Source organism: Pecten maximus, chromosome 8 (assembly GCF_902652985.1).
Source record: "Pecten maximus chromosome 8, xPecMax1.1, whole genome shotgun sequence".
NCBI lineage: Eukaryota > Metazoa > Mollusca > Bivalvia > Pectinida > Pectinidae > Pecten > Pecten maximus.
Window position 1 is genome coordinate 42210295 of NC_047022.1, and position 19887 is coordinate 42230181.

At 36.3% G+C, this 19887-nt stretch overlaps 1 protein-coding gene across 1 annotated transcript; it reads right to left on the bottom strand.

The window, feature by feature from the left end:
• Window positions 1-940: 940 nt before the first annotated feature.
• Window positions 941-19886, bottom strand: LOC117333563 (kinesin-like protein KIF22-B). The gene is made up of 16 exons (XM_033892907.1): window positions 19810-19886; window positions 17200-17343; window positions 16661-16788; window positions 16266-16426; window positions 14592-14737; window positions 13017-13190; window positions 12604-12679; window positions 12367-12411; window positions 11699-11843; window positions 11288-11423; window positions 10671-10906; window positions 9530-9682; window positions 7215-7277; window positions 5306-5430; window positions 3994-4053; window positions 941-3308 (listed from the first exon to the last, which is right to left on the bottom strand). Exons 2-16 carry the CDS (start codon window positions 17340-17342, stop codon window positions 3285-3287), a joined length of 1815 nt encoding a protein of 604 aa, XP_033748798.1. The 5' UTR covers window position 17343; window positions 19810-19886; the 3' UTR covers window positions 941-3284.
• Window position 19887: the final 1 nt, after the last annotated feature.

Below are 19887 nucleotides of genomic sequence, written 5' to 3' on the forward strand. Positions count from 1 at the left end.
AATCCAGTCCTGAAATAGTCCTGTATACAGTGAATCTTCAGACAATATCTACTGTAGTAAAATCCAGTCCTGAAATAGTCCTGTATACAGTAAATCTCTGGACAATATCTACTGTAGTAAAATCCAGTCCTGAAATAGTCCTGTATACAGTGAATCTCCAGACAATATCTACTGTAGTAAAATCCAGTCCTGAAATAGTCCTGTATACAGTGAATCTCTGGACAATATCTACTGTAGTAAAATCTAGTCCTGAAATAGTCCTGTATACAGTAAATCTCCAGACAATATCTACTGTAGTAAAATCTAGTCCTGAAATAGTCCTGTATACAGTGAATATCTGGACAATATCTACTGTAGATATAAACATTCTTGAAAAAGCCCTGTATACAAATATTACTTTTCTGAACTTGATGAAAGTATATGGACATACAGATGATCTGCTCAGCAAGTTAAATTGTGGGACCCAAGTACAATAACAATCAACAACAACAAAAAATTGTATTCTTTCCTTTTAATATCATTTTAATGTGACAAAGTGAAATTATCTGAAGATATTTTGTTGTCTAAATTAAAGACAGACAAATACTGGTATATATAATTATTTTCAGTGTGAAGCATATAAATTATTTCAAATAATAATAAAAAAAACTTAAATTATAATGCCACTACATCACGGATTACACACGGACACCTTAGACCTATCACATCACATATTACACACAGACAGGTCTAAGGTGTCCGTGTGTAATCCGTGATGTGATAGGTCTAAGGTGTCTGTGTGTAATCCGTGATGTGATAGGTCTAAGGTGTCTGTGTGTAATCCGTGATGTGATAGGTCTAAGGTGTCTGTGTGTAATCCGTGATGTGATAGGTCTAAGGTGTCCGTGTGTAATCCGTGATGTGATAGGTCTAAGGTGTCCGTGTGTAATCCGTGATGTGATAGGTCTAAGGTGTCCGTGTGTAATCCGTGATGTGATAGGTCTAAGGTGTCCGTGTGTAATCCGTGATGTGATAGGTCTAAGGTGTCTGTGTGTAATCCGTGATGTGATAGGTCTAAGGTGTCTGTGTGTAATCCGTGATGTGATAGGTCTAAGGTGTCTGTGTGTAATCCGTGATGTGATAGGTCTAAGGTGTTTGTGCCATCAGTGACAATTTGATAGTACAATTATATGGATTGTTTAATGTCAGAAATATTCGATACATAAAATATGTCGGCCAAACACCTCCGATATATCAAGACAACTGAATGTTACCTCCGTTATTCTTCCAAAATTGGTTTTAAAATTAGGCACTGACCAAACAGGTGTCAGTTTTTAATTTCAAACATCCGAAATATTTCTGGCATTCTAACGGTTATATTTATTGTCAAATGATTTCAAATCCAAAAATGTGAAACAGTTCATCCAAGGCTGTAACAATTTGTATAGGACCGTCCATTAAAAAAAAACCTGAACAAAGATCCCAATTAAAATTTTGTGTAGCTTTATGATGGGCACCTTTGTAGTTATTGTATGCTTGTGTGTATTTGTGTATGTACTGTACAGGAAGACAAAGGCCACATCAAGAATTCAAGGTCATGAAATCCACAAATTTGGTCTATGAAGAGTATTTTATTCTACCTTATCTATAATTTTGCCGAGAGTGAGCATCCTAACAAAAAGATGTTATTATCATGATGATTTCTAGGTTTCTTTTCTCACAGTTAATATAAAAGGACAATTTGATTGTAGATATCACTAATGCAGCTTAAATTGTATCCAAGAATAAGTAATGGAAGTGAGAATATGTTTTATCATCCGAACTGGAATAAAGTCGAAATGATAGTATGATATTTATCTGTAGAGTATTAAACCTGTATATTGATATATGGGACAGATGGCCCTTTAACTTTAATACTTTGAAATTTTATTACTTTTCTGTACACACACAAAATTAAGTACTATGTACCCAACTAACATTTGCTCATTTAAACTGAGTGCAACAGTGTTGTCATAACCTGGTGTTTATATACAACAAACCCACACATGGGGGATTACAAACATGATTACTGTATATTACATATTTACAAAATTCATACCCACAATATTTACATACTTGTTTGAGATCAGGATGGAGATAAAAACTATATAAACTGGGACACATATTTCTATAGCATGTTCGAGTAGTCTGTGGCTATATCCAGGGCTACAACTACCACCCAAACTGTTGATTAAGATCTAATATGATTAACATAGGCCCATTGTATACAGTTAATATCAACATATTAAGGCTATGATACCGGAAATCTCCAGATTGGTTTTTTTTATTCAAATGCATCTTTTGGCACATAAACTCTCTAATATACAAAGTTATGCATATTTTCAATGTTAAAATTCATTACAGTGTATGCGTGAAGTCAAATTGAATGACCAAGCTTTATACCATAAATAAGTATAATTATTGAATATAAACATGTTAAGAGTAAGCCTTTAGTTGATAAACCGATAGTTATTGATATATTAAACAGTTCAATCAATGTTTTAAATCTAGAAAGTTGTGTATCATCAGCAAGTACATCCTGTTGATATAGAAGAACTAATACATCAGTTCTATTATACTGTAAGCAGTTGACATACTATAAAAAATTGAGAGATGTTTACAGTTCTAGTTTAGACTACAAGGACATAGAGTTACCACTTAATTCAATTTTCACCAGGATATTTATATTTCCTTGGTAAAAATCAGTGTCTTCATGTAAAATACAATACATGTGTTGAAGATATTGTTATAAGAGGCTTTAGACTGCAGACACAGTCAACATACCAGAGGTACTTCATTTTCTGTGATAGATTAACGTTAAGCTGCCATTTTATTTCACGTTTAGTGATCACAGTGGTCAGTGGTCAGTCTTTATGTGACAATTTAGTTGAACCTTGTCTCACACTTTGTGCACTGGCACCAGTTTCATGAGTAATGCTGAAGACTTTTCCACTGGATAACATTGCTGACAATAAAGGTAATTATAAAACACCTCTTCTGATCCCAGTAATTCCTTTCAATATACTTCACTAAATTAAGGAACTGGGTTTTCCAAATCTTTAACAGAACAGTCAGAACCTAACCAAATTTTTACTTCCAACCCATGTGGTAAGCTTTCAAATCAATGTTTGTTCAAAGTTTGGGTTGCCACTCTGAGTATAGCCATCTTGGAAGGTTCCATTCTGTCATGCTTGTACCTGAGGAAGCCGATAGTTTTACTCAACACTGGACTGGAGTCTCTGCACTAGTCATTGTGAGGCTTTACTTCATGATACTGCCACTAGATTACTCTGTAAATGACAACAGAAGAAAGCTATTCAAATACTCATATATTGGTCATTTATTTACAAAAGGCCTACAGGACATGAATCTTTCAGTAATTATGACTCACCATTTATATAAAAGATAAAAAATTAAGTTTCCTCAAGAAACCAAACTTGAACAAGATCATTCTTACAGAGATTTTACCCAGTAAGATTTTTTGATAAAAGAATTTGTTAAATTCTCTCTATTGGGACCCACCACTAAGGCCCCAGGGGAGCCACATCCTCCATTTATACAATATCAGTCCCTTTCAACCAATAATGCTCCAGACAAAATGATACATTTTAATGGTTAAGGTCTAGTAGAGATTTAATGTAAATGTTGACGGAAGCTGCATGGCAAAAGCTCACCGATCCTTTGGACCAGGTGAACTAAAAAGTATTTCAATGTGATGTGCATGCGAAAAAGTGACACAACTTTTTAGAAGTAGAAATAAACCCAAACCTATAATTTTTATATCTTAGGAACTTGGATATAATTTATGTAAAGTGGAGACTTTCTCTACATTGGCCATGGAGTGGCACGCCTTGACAAAGAGTCAAGAATGAAATGCAAAAATAATAATTAAAGAAATCAATGAATTCTGTAATTTTTCAAAATGTTCTTAAATATGAAATTTATTTTTCAATATCCTTTTAACAATACACAAACCTTTAATAGATTTCCAATATACTTGTCTGTGAAACCAGGGATTTTCTTTAAATCTTCATACTGAAATTTAAAAAGATATCAAATTAGTGATGATTCCCATGAAAAGGATCATTCCTATGATTTTACATTGCCTTTCAACATACAGGTGTCTATTGACTTCTAAATATGGCGAAACACCTGTGTATGTGTAAGGTAAATATATATATAAATGTAGTCTAAGTCTATTTGATACGTTACACACATACAGAAGACATCAATACCAAGAAACAAGTAATGCATGCATATGATTTTAAGGTTGAGATTCACCAGTTCGGTTTGGTTGTTATTATAATTTAACAAGATGCTGATCTATTTCACACAAACAGGGATTAAAAATTGTTTAGAAGCTTTGAAGATGTCTTTTTTTTCAAACAGAGTGAAAATAACAAGAGTCTTGATAACAGTTCACTACACAGAGACAGACAAAAGTGTAAAGACAGCAAACAAATTGTCAATATGTTTTCATCTCATTTAATAGCAATTAACTCTACAGACAGTCCAAACTGAAGAACAAGTGATATTTCATCCATTTCATCACTTATTTGTCCCCTAATGGTGAAACCAGGGTGGTGGGGGGTGGGGATGCCTCATGGTGGACAACACTACATCAAAGAGTGTCAGCACACCAGCAAATTCTTACCTTGAGGCATGTTGATAACACGTCATCCTATGATAAAAGATCATTATATAATATGTTGGACAAGTTTGAGATACAGGGTTTTTGGGTCAAGGTCACGGTTACTTTTCATAGCTGGGACTAAAGTAATACCCAGTATGCTTGTTTGGATATGAAAATGAGGTCATAAAGTGGACTGAGCTGGTACCCCTCTCATCTCTGTTCATTAGTCATTGACGAAGGAAACAACTGGAAACTGAGAAAAGATCACAGAATCCAACATTTAGTGTAGGTTTTTAAATCGGACTAACAGATATACAGACCAAATCAAACCAATCTGTGTCAGTTTATAACTTATTCCTTCTCTTTTTTAAACCCTATTCTTACCAACACATAAAACCTTTAATATATGTCTGTGAAATGTTTTCTGACGGCATTACACAGGGATGACAGATTCTCTTTGAGTAACTCATCAAGCAGGAATGACAGATTGAAACTGATGATATATACAGTAACACTAGCTGGTTTCAGTAATTAGTGGGTAATTAGTGGGTAACTAGTACATAATTAATGGGTGGGTTGGTTGGTATTCTACAGTAGTTTGATAAAATTATCACCTTAGTCTATTTAACAAACACATTCAGCATACTTCCTTACATTAGAAAACAGGCCATATGCCTCCCGCCATTCAAAGATGAGTTTTGCCCGCTTGACCCCTACTGTCTGTAACGACTGAAGATCCTTAATTGTTGATGTATTGAGTCTGGTCAGAAATTCTTCATCTAGAAAAAATATCAAACATAAAATCAAATTTATAATAAAAGTAACACACTTCAGGATATCATATCACTATATATGCTCAGATTATGGAGAGAATGAAATTACAGTCAAACCTCGATGATTCGAACTTCGTTGATTCGAATTTCTCGCTGTATCGAACTTTTTGCTTGGTCCCGAATTTTCTCACTATATAACACTACTAACGAAACTATGTATGATTCGAATTTTTATGAATCGAAGTTTTCGATGTATCGAACTTTTTTCATGACCCGTTAGCTATGATATCATAGGTAATTGACATCTCATGATTCGAACAAAAAATTTACCTGTACTGACCACTGGACAGGTGTTTGTCGTGACCCCTGCGGCAAGATTTCACACCTCTCCCCCAAATGCCCTGACTGCCAATAGGGATAACGATAGCGTGTGTTGTCACTCCCGGTCATGGGGTTAATTAATAATCAGACCAAATTGATAGATAAAAGGTGTATTTAGAAGCCATGACATTTAATCACTCCGGTAAAACATTTCGGTAGTCGTCTCTGATAATCTCCGCCGCCATTGAAAACAGCGGTCGGTGAGTAAATTTTACGGAACTGTAAAACAACCGGACCAATTTTAAACACAAACAATTAGCGATAGCTTCACTCATATTCAAAGTGTCACGTTTCAAACTTATACATAAATATCCAAGTAAATCGATTATTTGTCATTCAATCACGCATTCTCCAACCGATCGGCATTCCGTATTTTATATGCACATAACGTAAACGCACGTGTCTTTAGCAGAAAAGCCTAACGACTTACGTAAGTGTGCATTGTACTTCTTTTGCTTTATCTGTTAAACGCGATATAAGTGTTTTGTAACCGATACATATTTTGTTTAATTAATAAAATGCTTAGGTATAATTAATGAAAAGAATTTTTATTTTGTTGTGTTTGAGGTATAAATTAACTAAACTTTTCGATGCGAGCCTGACAGGCGACGATCAACACGAAGACACTGAGGACATGTAACGTAAACAGATATGGTCATAATCAAGAAAACATCGATCTGTTACCAATCATGAATAATTCGAAGTCCCGCTGTTTCGAAGTTTTTCTGTTAGTCCCTTGAACTTCGAAACATCGAAGTTTGACTGTATGTTTGAATCACAGATTTTTCTGTAAATTATGTTTTGAGTATCTGTATTTTCTTAACACGTTTTTTCTAAATTATGCTTCCAAACACGGAGAAATCAAGTTTTCAAAACAGAAGCTTAAAGTACAGAACAAACATTGTTTTTACAACATGCCATATAATGTGTATGTGTACATGTAGCATGTAAGGTGGCTTAACCTGGAATACCTGTCTTAGATGTAGGCTTGTGTGGTTTATAGCCTATGAAAATCTATGAAATTTGATATATCTATTTCAGAGTATTTTTTCTTCATAATTGAACATAAACAAACAGGTCAGAGTGAGAAAATGATATTTTGTTAGTAGCCACTAAGCCTACCACCATATCATAGTTTAGAACAGTTTATGATAACACCCAGTAAAACGTGGTATAAGTATTGTTTATACGGAGTATCAAACTGTACCTTATTTGGTTACCTAGTTAACAATGCAGCTTTACTAATTTAAATGGATAGAAGTCCCAATATGTCTTGTTTGTTATATTCACTGTTGTCGGGAGTGTAGTCAGGTAAGTAACTGTTAACACTTCAAAATATTGAGGAAGTCACTTAGCGGTACATTATTAACTGTGGACACTCTAAGGTAAGTTATATAAGTAAAACATACTTATGGACATCTGTAAATCTGTGGAGCTGAGAGAATCCTCTGTTGTTGTTACACTCTTTGTGTCTGTAAAGAAAAAATATATGGGACTATTACAAGGGACCAGATTACAGGGGACCAGGTTACAGGGGACCAGATTACAAGGGACCAGATTACAAGGGACCAGATTACAAGGGACCAGTTTACAAGGGACCAGATTACAAGGGACCAGATTACAGGGGACCAGGTTACAGGGGACCAGATTACAAGGGACCAGATTACAGGGGACCAGATTACAAAGGACCAGATTACAGGGGACCAGATTACAGGGAACCAGATTACAGGGGACCAGATTACAGGGGACCAGATTACAGGGGACCAGATTACAAAGGACCAGATTACAGGGGACCAGATTACAGGGGACCAGATTACAAGGGACCAGATTACAAGGGACCAGTTTACAAGGAACCAGATTACAGGGGACCAGATTACAGGGGACCAGATTACAAGGGACCAGATTACAGGGGACCAGATTACAGGGGACCAGATTACAAGGGACCAGATTACAGGGGACCAGATTACAGGGGACAAGATTACAGGGGACAAGATTACAGGGGACCAGATTACAAGGGACCAGATTACAAGGGACCAGATTACGAGGGACCAGATTACAGGGGACCAGATTACAGGGGACAAGATAACAAGGGACCAGATTACAAGGGACCAGTTTACAAGGGACCAGTTTACAGGGGACCAGATTACAGGGGACCAGATTACAAGGGACCAGATTACAGTGGACCAGATTACAGGGGACCAGATTATAAGGGACCAGATTACAGGGGACCAGATTACAGGGGACCAGATTACAAGGGACCAGATTACAAGGGACCAGTTTACAGGGGACCAGATTACAGGGGACCAGATTACAGGGGACCAGATTACAAGGGACCAGTTTACAGGGGACCAGTTTACAGGGGACCAGATTACAGTAAAACACGTTTAGTACGGACACGCCTTGAGCGATTTTATGGATATTGCGAACTGATCCCGATTCCCCAGCTTTTCTCCCTCTTACTTCTATGTAATTCTGTATTTATATTGCGAATTTCACATGGCAAAAAATTGTCTATAACGAAATAATTGATCGGTCCCGTCGGCTGAAATTCCATGTGATTTTAACACTATAGTACGAACCCATCTCCGAAGTCGGAGTCATGCCCTGGTGATCACGACGGTGTTTTCGATAGGCACCCGAGGACACGTTTCAGGGTATATATTTGTTCGGCTATTGAATCGGTGAGTTATGTTTTCGATGACCTCTGAATAAAGTGAGTTGTTTTGTCGATGTTTAAGTCAAATTGTTAATCCATTCTTAGATGTCTTATTAGTGTGTACACAGTACATGTATGTTTCGCAATGGCTTTATCATCAATTGAGAGCTAGTGAAAACGAGACTTCCGGGGTAAAGGTCACCGCGACCGATTTCGTCAGTATTGATGCAGATGTTGTAAAAGACGTTATGAACGTTTTGGGACAGTGACGACGAGGAGAAAATAGAGACAGGGGACTAACATTCCGTAATCAGTGGTGCTAAGGCGATTGAATATTTACACGAGATAAGCCATTTTTTGGAGTCCCAAAATGATATGTCAGATAATTTTAGTACTTTTTACACACTTGCCTCACGCGAAAAGTTTCGGCAGAAAATTATAACTGACTTAAAATAATTGAATCGCTTTTAATTTGTACATGCTTGTAATTTTATTTTCATATTTTCATTCAGCAAAGTTTTTAGGAAAAAACAATAAAATTCGTAATACACGTAATACGAACTATCAATATAACGAACTGATTCAGTTGGTCCCCTGGAATTCGTTATAACCGTGTTTTACTGTACAGGGGACCAGATTACAGGGGACCAGATTACAAGGGACCAGATTACAATGGACCAGATTACAGGGGACCAGATTACAGGGGACCAGATTACATGGGACCAGATTACAAAGGACCAGATCACAAGGGACCAGTTTACAAAGGACCAGATTACAAGGGACCAGATTACAAGTAAGTTTCATCAGGACCAACTGTTTACTAGTATCTGACAAGCATCATTTTAAATGTTTTCTTTTCCATGATATTTAGTCAGCTTGTAACAAATAAATTTGTTTCTGTTTGTATTGTACATCTGTTAGGGATTTCATAATTGTTATATACAAAATACTGTTTTTTTACAAAGAGATGACTTTCATACTGGACTTTGATATTCAAGATATACTGTGATGTTTTTTTTAAGACAACAATATGTATCAATTTCCTCATCAGTAGCTGATTCCTCTCACCTGTAAGTCTGGAGGAGCTTGCTGAGGACCTGAACCCCCTCTTGAAGACCCGGGACTGGGCAGCAAACAGGGGGCTACAGCTGACATCATTCTCACTCTTCTGACGCTTTAGTTTTGATGTTTTCGGTTTCGGAGGTGAAACATTAGTCTTGTCTAAGAAAAACAATCAACCACGATATACATCACTTTTACAATACTGCTAAAATAGCAAGAGGTCCAAGGTCCTCAACAGTAATCTGACTATAAAGACCATTGTACTAGTGTAGTATACATACTCACTAGCAGTAAAGTAATACTGAGAACAATTGAGATCCCATGTGAGAATTTGGACCAGTTTAATGAATAACACTTGATCAAATGTGCTTTTCAAGATGGCAGCCATGTTGGCTATTCTTGGGTTATGGACCAGAATCATTTCAGGATCATATCAGACAAGTTTGAGTTGAATCCCACTAGGGGAACTTGAGAATAGGTTTGAAAGGTTAAAAGTTTATGGACTATGATGAAGCACAATTGCTAAAAGCAAATACTGTAATAATAACATGGATATACTTATTAGATTTATCTGGTGATGGTGGGCTAAAAACTGGAGTATCCCCAATATAAACACACTCATCACCTCCATTGTAAAATGTCTTCCTCAGAAAAATGACCAATTCTAAACTCTTGTTGAACAATTATGTGACCTTGCTGTACATGCAAATTTGGAGACTCATTTGCTCAATTTTTGCATATAAAACTACAAACAGACAGGTCACGTGACCACATGGACCAGTCAATTTGTTACAGTCTATGGTAGTATCTTTGGAAATATCCTGATGTGTAAATATCAATATGCATATCGGGGATTGATTTTTACTGAGTATTTATACATCAGGACAATTCACCTCTAAATCTTGGGTCCTGTACTACATGTATACTTTTTAATTTTGTATTAATTTGCTTTTTTTCCTGAGGACTAGATGTAGATACAACAGTCTATAATTATGATTTAGCCATATTGTCTTAGGAGGAACACTGTATACTTCTCTGTATTCTGGAGGTGTACATGTCACAATATTAGTGAGGAATGGCTGAGATTTTACATATAACATGTACTTGTACAGAGGGATGAGATTGGAAAGTGTGAAGTTGTACATACCTGCCAGGACACCTGGATTAATGGGCGAGGCTGGCGGTGTATGATGTGCAATTGTTTGTAATTGTTGCCGACTTGCTTCCAATTGTTTATGGAGCTGAGACAGGAAATCTGGGTTTGTTGCCGATTGACCCGATGTTTGTGTCATTTCTCTCATCTGGCTGAGGATGTTCTTTTCTAGATCTTCAAGTCGTCGATTGACTGTTTCCTCTAGACGGTTCTGTCGACGTAGTAAGGGACTGAAATACAGTAACACAAACTATTAGAACATCTTTTTGAAAATATTATATTCTTTTGTTTCTTTTTCTGACAACAATGTACATATTGGTTGGATCTTCATCTGCAAATGGTATGTGAGCCATTAACAAAGAAATGTGCCAGGATCCTGTGTGGTAAGTGTTGCATTAATCACTTACCTGAGGAAGGGGACAGGATCCTGTGTTATAGGTGTTGTATTTGTCACTTACCTGAGGAAAGGGTCAGGATCCTGTTTTACAGGTGTTGTATTTGTCACTTACCTGAGGAAAGGGTCAGGATCCTGTATTACAGGTGTTGTATTTGTCACTTACCTGAGGAAAGGGTCAGGATCCTGTATTACAGGTGTTGTATTTGTCACTTACCTGAGGAAGGGAGCAGGGTCCTGTGTTGTTGGTGGTGTGTTAGCCACTTTAGCAGACATTCTTGCTTTCTTTGGTAGACTTGCCTCGTCGTCATCTGGGCGAGCAGGTGTTTTTCTTACAAGCTCCTGTCTGGACGCTGTAAATGTAGGAAAAACTTATCTTTTTATACGTTGTATATCACACCAGTATACATTATATGTTAACACTAAATAGGCTATATTTTTTCTGATTAACATGAAGAGGCTAGCCTTATCTAACAATACTGTAATACATGTATATTTAGATTAAAATACATTAAACAAATATTTAAAATATCATTAGAAAGCACACACAGCAGGTTCAGATTATCATGAAACTTGTTCCTTTATCAGACTTACGTATGGTCTCCCTCAAACAGGTTATCAGACTTACGTATTGTCTCCCTCACACAGGTGCTGTTGACAATCTTTTTACTTTTACTGGCAAAATTCAGGGTACAGTAGGTATCATAGTAGTACCGCTCCTCGGGGGCAATGTTGGTGATCATGACCGAGTGACAGGAGCCACCTATAGAGTCCTATGGAGGAGGAGATAGAACAGGGCTTTAATACATTCTCTTGTGTGATGTCGTGTACCGCAGTGAGCAAATGTTTTATGGTATGAGGACATTCTTGACAGTTGATTCTCCTATCCAACCGATTACAGTAGTTTACAGATATATGGATCACTGCAGAAGCTTGATGTGAATAGGTATAGGAAACATGTGTGACAGAGAAATCAAAACTCTCTGAGTCAGGTTTTTCTTGTCTGCCCAACCCCACATCCTGAGCATTGAGATATATTTGTCACTCATACAAAGGGAGCGACTATAACAACCAGGACAAAAGACCAGTTACCATTTGTCCAAGGACGATCTCTCAGGAAGTTATTACCAAAATGTAAACCAGGTTTAAATCTCCCTCAACAATAATCAAGTATCAATATATGAGAGAAGTGTGTTTCCCTGAAGTGCTGTAGTATTCAATTTGTTTAACTATATAGTAAAACACCAGAAGCTGCTCTGTAAATATTCATCATCCCTCATAAGATATATATCATACCTGTAGTAGCCTGGTTAGCTTGCTGTTTCTGTATGGCACCCGAGGCTGTGGACATAAAACATATGTTTAGTTTAATACAGAGTCCATCAAAATGTCGGAAAAACATGTATACAAATTCAATGTATTTCTTACTTTCTGTACAATGCTGTGACATTATCAATGGAGTGTGGGTTGCCTGGGCTATATCTTTTTAATGTTTACTTTATCCCCGATGACATGTTCCTTGTCAATACCTACCAGATTGTTGTTGATGGCGTCCACCACCTCTCCCAACACAAACAGAGACTTGTTGATGGCTCCACTCTCCTTCAGCCTGTAACAACACAGATATAAACAAGTCAAAAGTTGTATAGATATATTGTTATTCCAGTACATATCATTTACATGTCAGTTGTGAGAAGTAACATGATCCTGGACACTGACAATAAAACCAACAGGTATAGCTATGACATTTAACACCTGGACAGTGACAATAAAACCAACAGGTACAGCTATGACATTTAACATATCAAACACAAGAAATTAGAAAATCTTACAATCAAATCACTGTGTTTTAAGATTTCTGTCAACATTCAATCACAGAATCATGACCTTGTGCTGCAGTCAAATTAACTGAGATTTTTAATCCGACTTTCTCCTTGGATACCTACCTGATGCCTTGGTTACCAGTCCTCCTATTGTCCTCAGACCCAGCCAGATCTATCAGATAGACTTTACCATGTAGTTCTCTGAATGGAGCACACAACTGTGACTTGCGGAGGTTCAGTAGTAGGATGCAGTGACTCCGACTAGACCGGTCATTCAGCTTGGTCATGGCAACAGTTCTGATACAACAAAACAGGTTATGTACATGTGCAATTCATATATCAGGTTAATATATACTAGAGCACAGGCAGATTTTGAAAAGTTTTATAAGTCCAGCCTTAAATAAAAGATGTTGGTTCCCTTATAATAACATCATTATAAACAAACATGTTCGACAGCATGTTATAACACTGCCAGCTTTGTTTGTTTACAGGTGAACTTCACTTCTTTACCAAGATTCCTATATGTGAAAAAAGATTGGTTACAAAGACTGTTACTTTGATAATATCACATAATGCGTGTCGTATATTTGTTTTAATCCACTTTAATCATGCTCAACCAATAACAACTGTTACTAAAAATAGTGATATTCAAAACGTCAATGCAACAGAAATAACTTAACAATATTCTAATTTTTAAGGGATTAAAATATTATCTAACAAACATAAACATTTTTGCAATTTCCCTTTTCATATTGAGCATAATCACGTTTTGCAAAAAGAACCATCCGATTGGGAATTTTTTGTCAGATTGGGAAGGGGCCATTTTATAACCCCAGGTTCTATTGTAGGAAAATCCCAAGCTCAGTATTGCTAACTTCTGGCCCCTGCTAGCTAATAATGATTTAAGAAGATAGTTCCTTTGGTGTTCATATGTGTCTGAAATTAGATCAAAATCCCTGACGGTTTAAAGCTGTCAGAGCACTGACAATGACTTTCTAAAAATAGTAACAATGACCTTTACCAAAGGGTACAACCCTGAAAGTGGAACTTGTCCCGAGATAGTGTAGTCCTTAATAAGTGTGTGAAGTTTGATGAAAATCAAGGAATGAAGCCACCACAGCACTGACAATTAATCTTCTAAAAATGGTAATAGTTACTTTGACACAACAACCCTGACACTCAAACTCGTCCCAGATACATGTATCATGATCCTTTATAACAGCTTAAGAGCACTGAAAAGGATTTCCTAAAAAAAAAAAACAGTAATGATTACCATGTGCACCTTGACCTTGACACAATAACCCTGAAACTTAAACTTGTCTGAGATATTATGGCGACACTTCCTTAATAAGAGACTGAAGTTTGATTACAATCGCTCAAGGAATGGAGCCGCTAGAGTGTGACAATCTCTGTTGTTTAGTAGGTAAAGATATTGACTATAACAACACACTTTCAGTAGGGGACTAAAAATAAAATTGGTAGTTGGTAGAGCTGGAATGTTGCTGGGGCAAGGTACCTACATACTTACTTTTATTACATAAAGTGTATCCTTATATCCCCTCCATAACTCACAATGAGGAGATGGAAATCAGGTATCATTTAGTCTGCCAGGAGCTTTGGTTTATTTAAGTTATTAGTCTCATGGAAATTCTAAACAGTTTAATAGTTCAGGCACATTACTTTCCTGGTCAATCCTACCTGTTATTGGAGGCTGGTCCAAAGTGAACTTTAAACTCATCAAAACTTTGTATCTCTTGTTTTGCCAGTCCAGGGACAAATATGTTTTTGTCTCCATCTTCTCTGATAGGGAGATCAGAGTTTTTAACATCCAACAGGTCCATAACCTATAAACCAAAATTAAATAATGAATTATGATATACCATTATACCAGGGGCGGGTCCAGAATTTGATGTTAGGGGTTAAGGAACATGTAATATTTTGTAAGACAGCATTTTAGTCGGAAAACTAGAAAATGTCTGTGAGACATAAATGCCCCCATTGCTACTTGACATCCCAAAAAACAGTTTGGTGAGAATTGCATAAGCAGTTCCTGAGATTAACTAGTTATATTAATTGCATCGGGATGGAATGGGTCAGACATGGGTAACATTATATACCCCCCCCCCATTTCATGGTGGGGACATAAAAAAAAATAAAATGTTGCTTCTGAAATTCGAGGATTTGATGTTAATTGGGGACAAAGGACAGAAAGGTATAAGGTGAGGGGTCTGGGGGCCAACTAAGCCACCATAAAATCTCGAAAAAATGGTGCAAAATCCTGCCTGTGACTTTATGTTTGACTATCAATTTTGATTGCATGTGACTAATGGAGAAAGCAATAAAAAGATGGTATATCATGACTTCTTTGTATTGTAGCGATATCCTCACAAAAGTTGGCAAAATTGAGTTTTCAATATGACGGAGAAGAGAAAATGATATGTTAACTCTGAGAAAAGACAGGACAGCTAGCACTGTAAATTCAATAGTACTTCTAGTCATCAATTATTTTATTCCCCAAGGGTGGGGCCTGGAATTTTGTGTCAAAAAAAAAAATTTGTTCACTTTATTTTTTGTTTTACACAAATCTTTGTTTCAGTGTGTGATGCATTTACAAGATTTACAATTGCGAAGGTAGCAGGATATGGTCTCAATCATGAGATCTGGGAGAGAAGGGTACAATAAAGGGTGGAAGATAAACTCCATCATAATAAACGACGGAAGATTTTTTGTTTGTATCTATGTTATTTGGTTTTTGTTATTTATTTGGTGTAACATCAACTTTTAATGTCATATGAGTTCTGAATATGGTGTTGCAATGAAAAAATATCCATGGTCAAAGTAATGAGACAACCAATATTTCCGTAGAACAGGTCATATATATATATATATATATATATCCTTTTCCTCTTTTTCTTCATTTGTTTTCCGTTTGATAGGGCAGGGAAGCTCTATGGTGTTGCAATGAAAAAATATCCATGGTCAAAGTAATGAGACAACCAATATTTCTGTAGAACAAGTCATATATATATATATCCTTTTTCTTCATTTTTTTCCCGTTTGATAGGGGAGGGAAGCTTACCCCCCCCCCCCCCCCCCCCCCAAGTCTGTGCCTGTATATACCTAGCATCAAACACACACAATTAACTTCAGTCAAACAATTTTCCAGTTGTTATCATGTGACAAGGATTATCAAAATTTATAGACAAAATTCAATAAGGTATATAATGTTTTGCAATTAATCAAAAGCCTTGGTTTCATGATACAGCACAATTTTTTATCTTGCATCATATTTAAATGCAGGTACAATACATATATATATTTCTGAGTGGTGTTAATACTTATGTTGCACCTATGGATCAACATTAACTCTACCTTTTCGTTGTAAATCTCTAGATAAGAAAAGGAGACACTGTATTTCCACTGTTCTCCCTTGCAAGCTTTCTTTTCGTCAGCAATATTCTGAAACACTCCATTGATGACCCGGGGGATGACTCCTGGATTACTGGGGGATCCCAACATGGTGTGAGTCTTTCCTGAGGACAGAACATATTACCTCAGTAATATAAATAGACACACTCAACATATATATCTTGCTCTTTCTAGATTTGTTTATAATAACAAACTTAAGAGTAATTCATGTCATTGTATCGTGATCTATGTTGATTGTATTATATAAGACACCAGTATGTTACAGCAAACTTGTCTGCGTTACCAACTTACCAGTACATGTTTGTCTTTAGACAATGTTCCTCTTAGTGTCTACTTACCAGCCCCTGTGGGTCCATATGCAAATATAGACACATTCTGTCCCTGTAAAGCATGCTGTAGTTTGGGCTTCACACACTCTTGGAACAGCCTCTGTTGAGTTGCAGATATGTCATACACTGTTGTGAAGCTGAAAAGATTATGTTATATTTTTGTTTCATTTTCTTTTTCACTTATTCTTTGCAAGATTTTTCATTTAGAAGTCAAATAATCATGCAACATTTCATATACAATTTTATCAAATATCGTAAATTTAACATGTGTTTTGCCAGCTGAATGGCTTCAAAAATACTTACCAACTTTACTAGTTACCTAGGTACAAACTGTAATGCTGCAATGTATTGTTACACCACTAACCCGTAATATAAGAAACAGTTAATCCTACATTGCATCTCGTGGAGTATGGCCAGTATTCCAAACTTTTACTTACTGTCTAGCCATGTGGACTACAATTTCCTCTTTTATTTCATACCTGTACAATAACAAGAGTTATCACTCAATAATACACAGAAAATCATTTGAAGTGATCTGGACAGCTTACTCATATTTGATATTCTCCTTGATGTTGCGGTGATTGAAGATTTCTACAGAGTCAGCAGTGCAGCTTACACAGTTTTTGTCTTCAGCCTTTAGAATTGGTCGTACACGGACTACCACTGTCACTTTGGATTTCTTCTTATCCATACTACAAAACAACAAGTCTGTGTTAGCTACATGTTCATTTATGGGTTATAACACCTAATGCTGGTAAATTACTGTTAAACACAATACATACTGGTAGGACAAGAGGCTCATGGGCCTTATCGGTCACCTGAGTTCTGATATAATAATCTGATGTTCTTATATATACACCATAACTAGCAACCAGCTAATATCATTCTCAACTCCCTGGGAGTGGGAGCATACAGCAGGAGCTGCCATTTCCATGATAACATACACAAAACATTTGTGGCACTGCCTTACTGTTTAGTCATTTACAGAATGAGTCATGAATGTCACTGGAACACAATGGAGTAAATGTTTAAAGATACAGCAGAGTGCCCGTACTGGAACTAGCACCCAAAGCTTCGGTCACATAGCCCCTGAGTCCTACCACTAGACCACCGTGTCTCTGTATGTAAGTATACTGATGGTGATTTTTTTGCCTTTAAACTATAATTAGATAAGATTTAACAAATTTGACCCATACATACACGTGTGAAAAGTAAATAAAGGCCATCTATTTGAATAAGCTTGGTTGTCCTTTATCCCAGCATGCTATTGGCACAATAACATGATCCTAGACCTAAACTGCAAAGGGCCATAACTCTTCAATCAAATTAGTCCCAATGTTGAAATTGTTCAAGATCTTATTTTCATATAGGCTATTATATCTCACAGTAAAACAAATATTTACGTATGATCAGTTGTACCATATCCATTTCGTACTATCAAAGAATTATAATTGATAACTATTTACAGTCTCCGCTTCTCAACTTTGTGTCTATTATGATTTACAAAGTCAAATCATGATCAAAGCCTTTAAGGAAAGAAATCACAGTTATAATGAGTATTGCACATGCCTTGAGATTGCTTCTCCGATTAATAATGACATGTGGCCATTCTTCTTTTGGTACATCCTTGGCTTCTTTTACCACAACACCCAGGACAGTGCAAAGTCCTATTATTAATTTTGTTAAATAAAAGTTGATGATCACTAGATCTAGATATTACCCATGCCCAACATATAACATACAGTGAATCAGTGATATATATACAACATGTAAACACAGGGGTTTTGTTAATACTATCAATGGGCCCCCCGAGTATGCCATAAAGTCATAAACATAGTTATTTCATAAGGGTTGACTTAAATTAATAGTAATAATAAAAAAACAAATAAATAGCATTGCCAGTAGTCTACCTAGTGTGTACATGGCAAAGTGAATAAACAAGCTGTCAATTAAGTCACCAGTTCCAGTCAGGGAACGTCTCTTTCCTTTCTCCTGAACACCAAGTATGGGATCGATATTCTGATGTGTGCAGTCGACAACAGTTCTAGTCATTGCAGGATCGTTTCACAAAAATTCAGTATTGCTTGTCGAGTTTTTTGTCTGCAATTTTAAATGTTCATCTGTCTTTTATGCATTTAAAAAAAAAAAAAAAAAAAACTTTGACAAATGAAGAGTCGGTTTGTTATGATTTCTGTTCTTTTAAAAAAATACTGTAGGTGACAATCTCATATCTGATTAAGTTTGATTTGCACTAAACAAATCCAATGTTGCAAAACCAATATTCAAAGTGCATCTGCTTAATATTTTGCTATATATTTGTGATCATGACAGGAAAGAAGAGTAATGTGCCTCCTTTGAGTATTGAACCAGCATCCTACACTGGTACATGCTTATTACTGGTCAGACTCTTTACTGGCTAGCTCTAGATCTGATCATATATATGAGTTAAAGGGAAATTCCTCCTAGCGAGAAGCTACAGTTGTACACTATTTACAATCCAAACCGGCAGTCTCCAGATTACTTCCATGACTTCTTCTGATTAATTTAAGATGTCTCTAAACAAACATTTCTGACTTTCATATTTTATAAATATTCATTTTTACTGTCATATATATATCTTCCCTTCTCTTGGTCTAGCACTCATTATCAAATGACATGATCTTCAGATAGTGGCGTTCATTTCTCTGTAAATACAGATATAATTTCAGTTTTGAATTTAAGACATTTTTCCTAATTTTCTTTTCAAAATTTTGTTCACATCTACAGTAGGCCACAGTATGCGTTAGATCTATATGAATATGCATTTCTTTATAAAGTTCATTCTAGTCGAATGGCAACATATGGTACGTTATGGTCAGACCGTCTCTAACTAAGGTACGATATGGTGAAAACATGATACACAATGGTAACTTTGTGTACGGAAGTCGACATTGTTAATGTTATCTGAAATGATCAGGGCCTACATCAGTCAACATGGTTACTTCAGTGAAATGTGACCTCCCCTCCACGTTGTAGCTTTTTCCAAAACAAGAGTTTTTGTTGACTCTCGACATTTTGCAAAATCCCCGATCGGTGTATTTCATAAAAAGAATAATTTCATTATATATTGGCGATGCTATATCAGGAATCATTGCAAATATCCATTGGTGAAAAATTACCTTCGTTGTGGACGCGACACAAAAACACCACCACTGTTTTGAACTTCCCACTCTTCCGGTAGAACCCACCAATCAAAT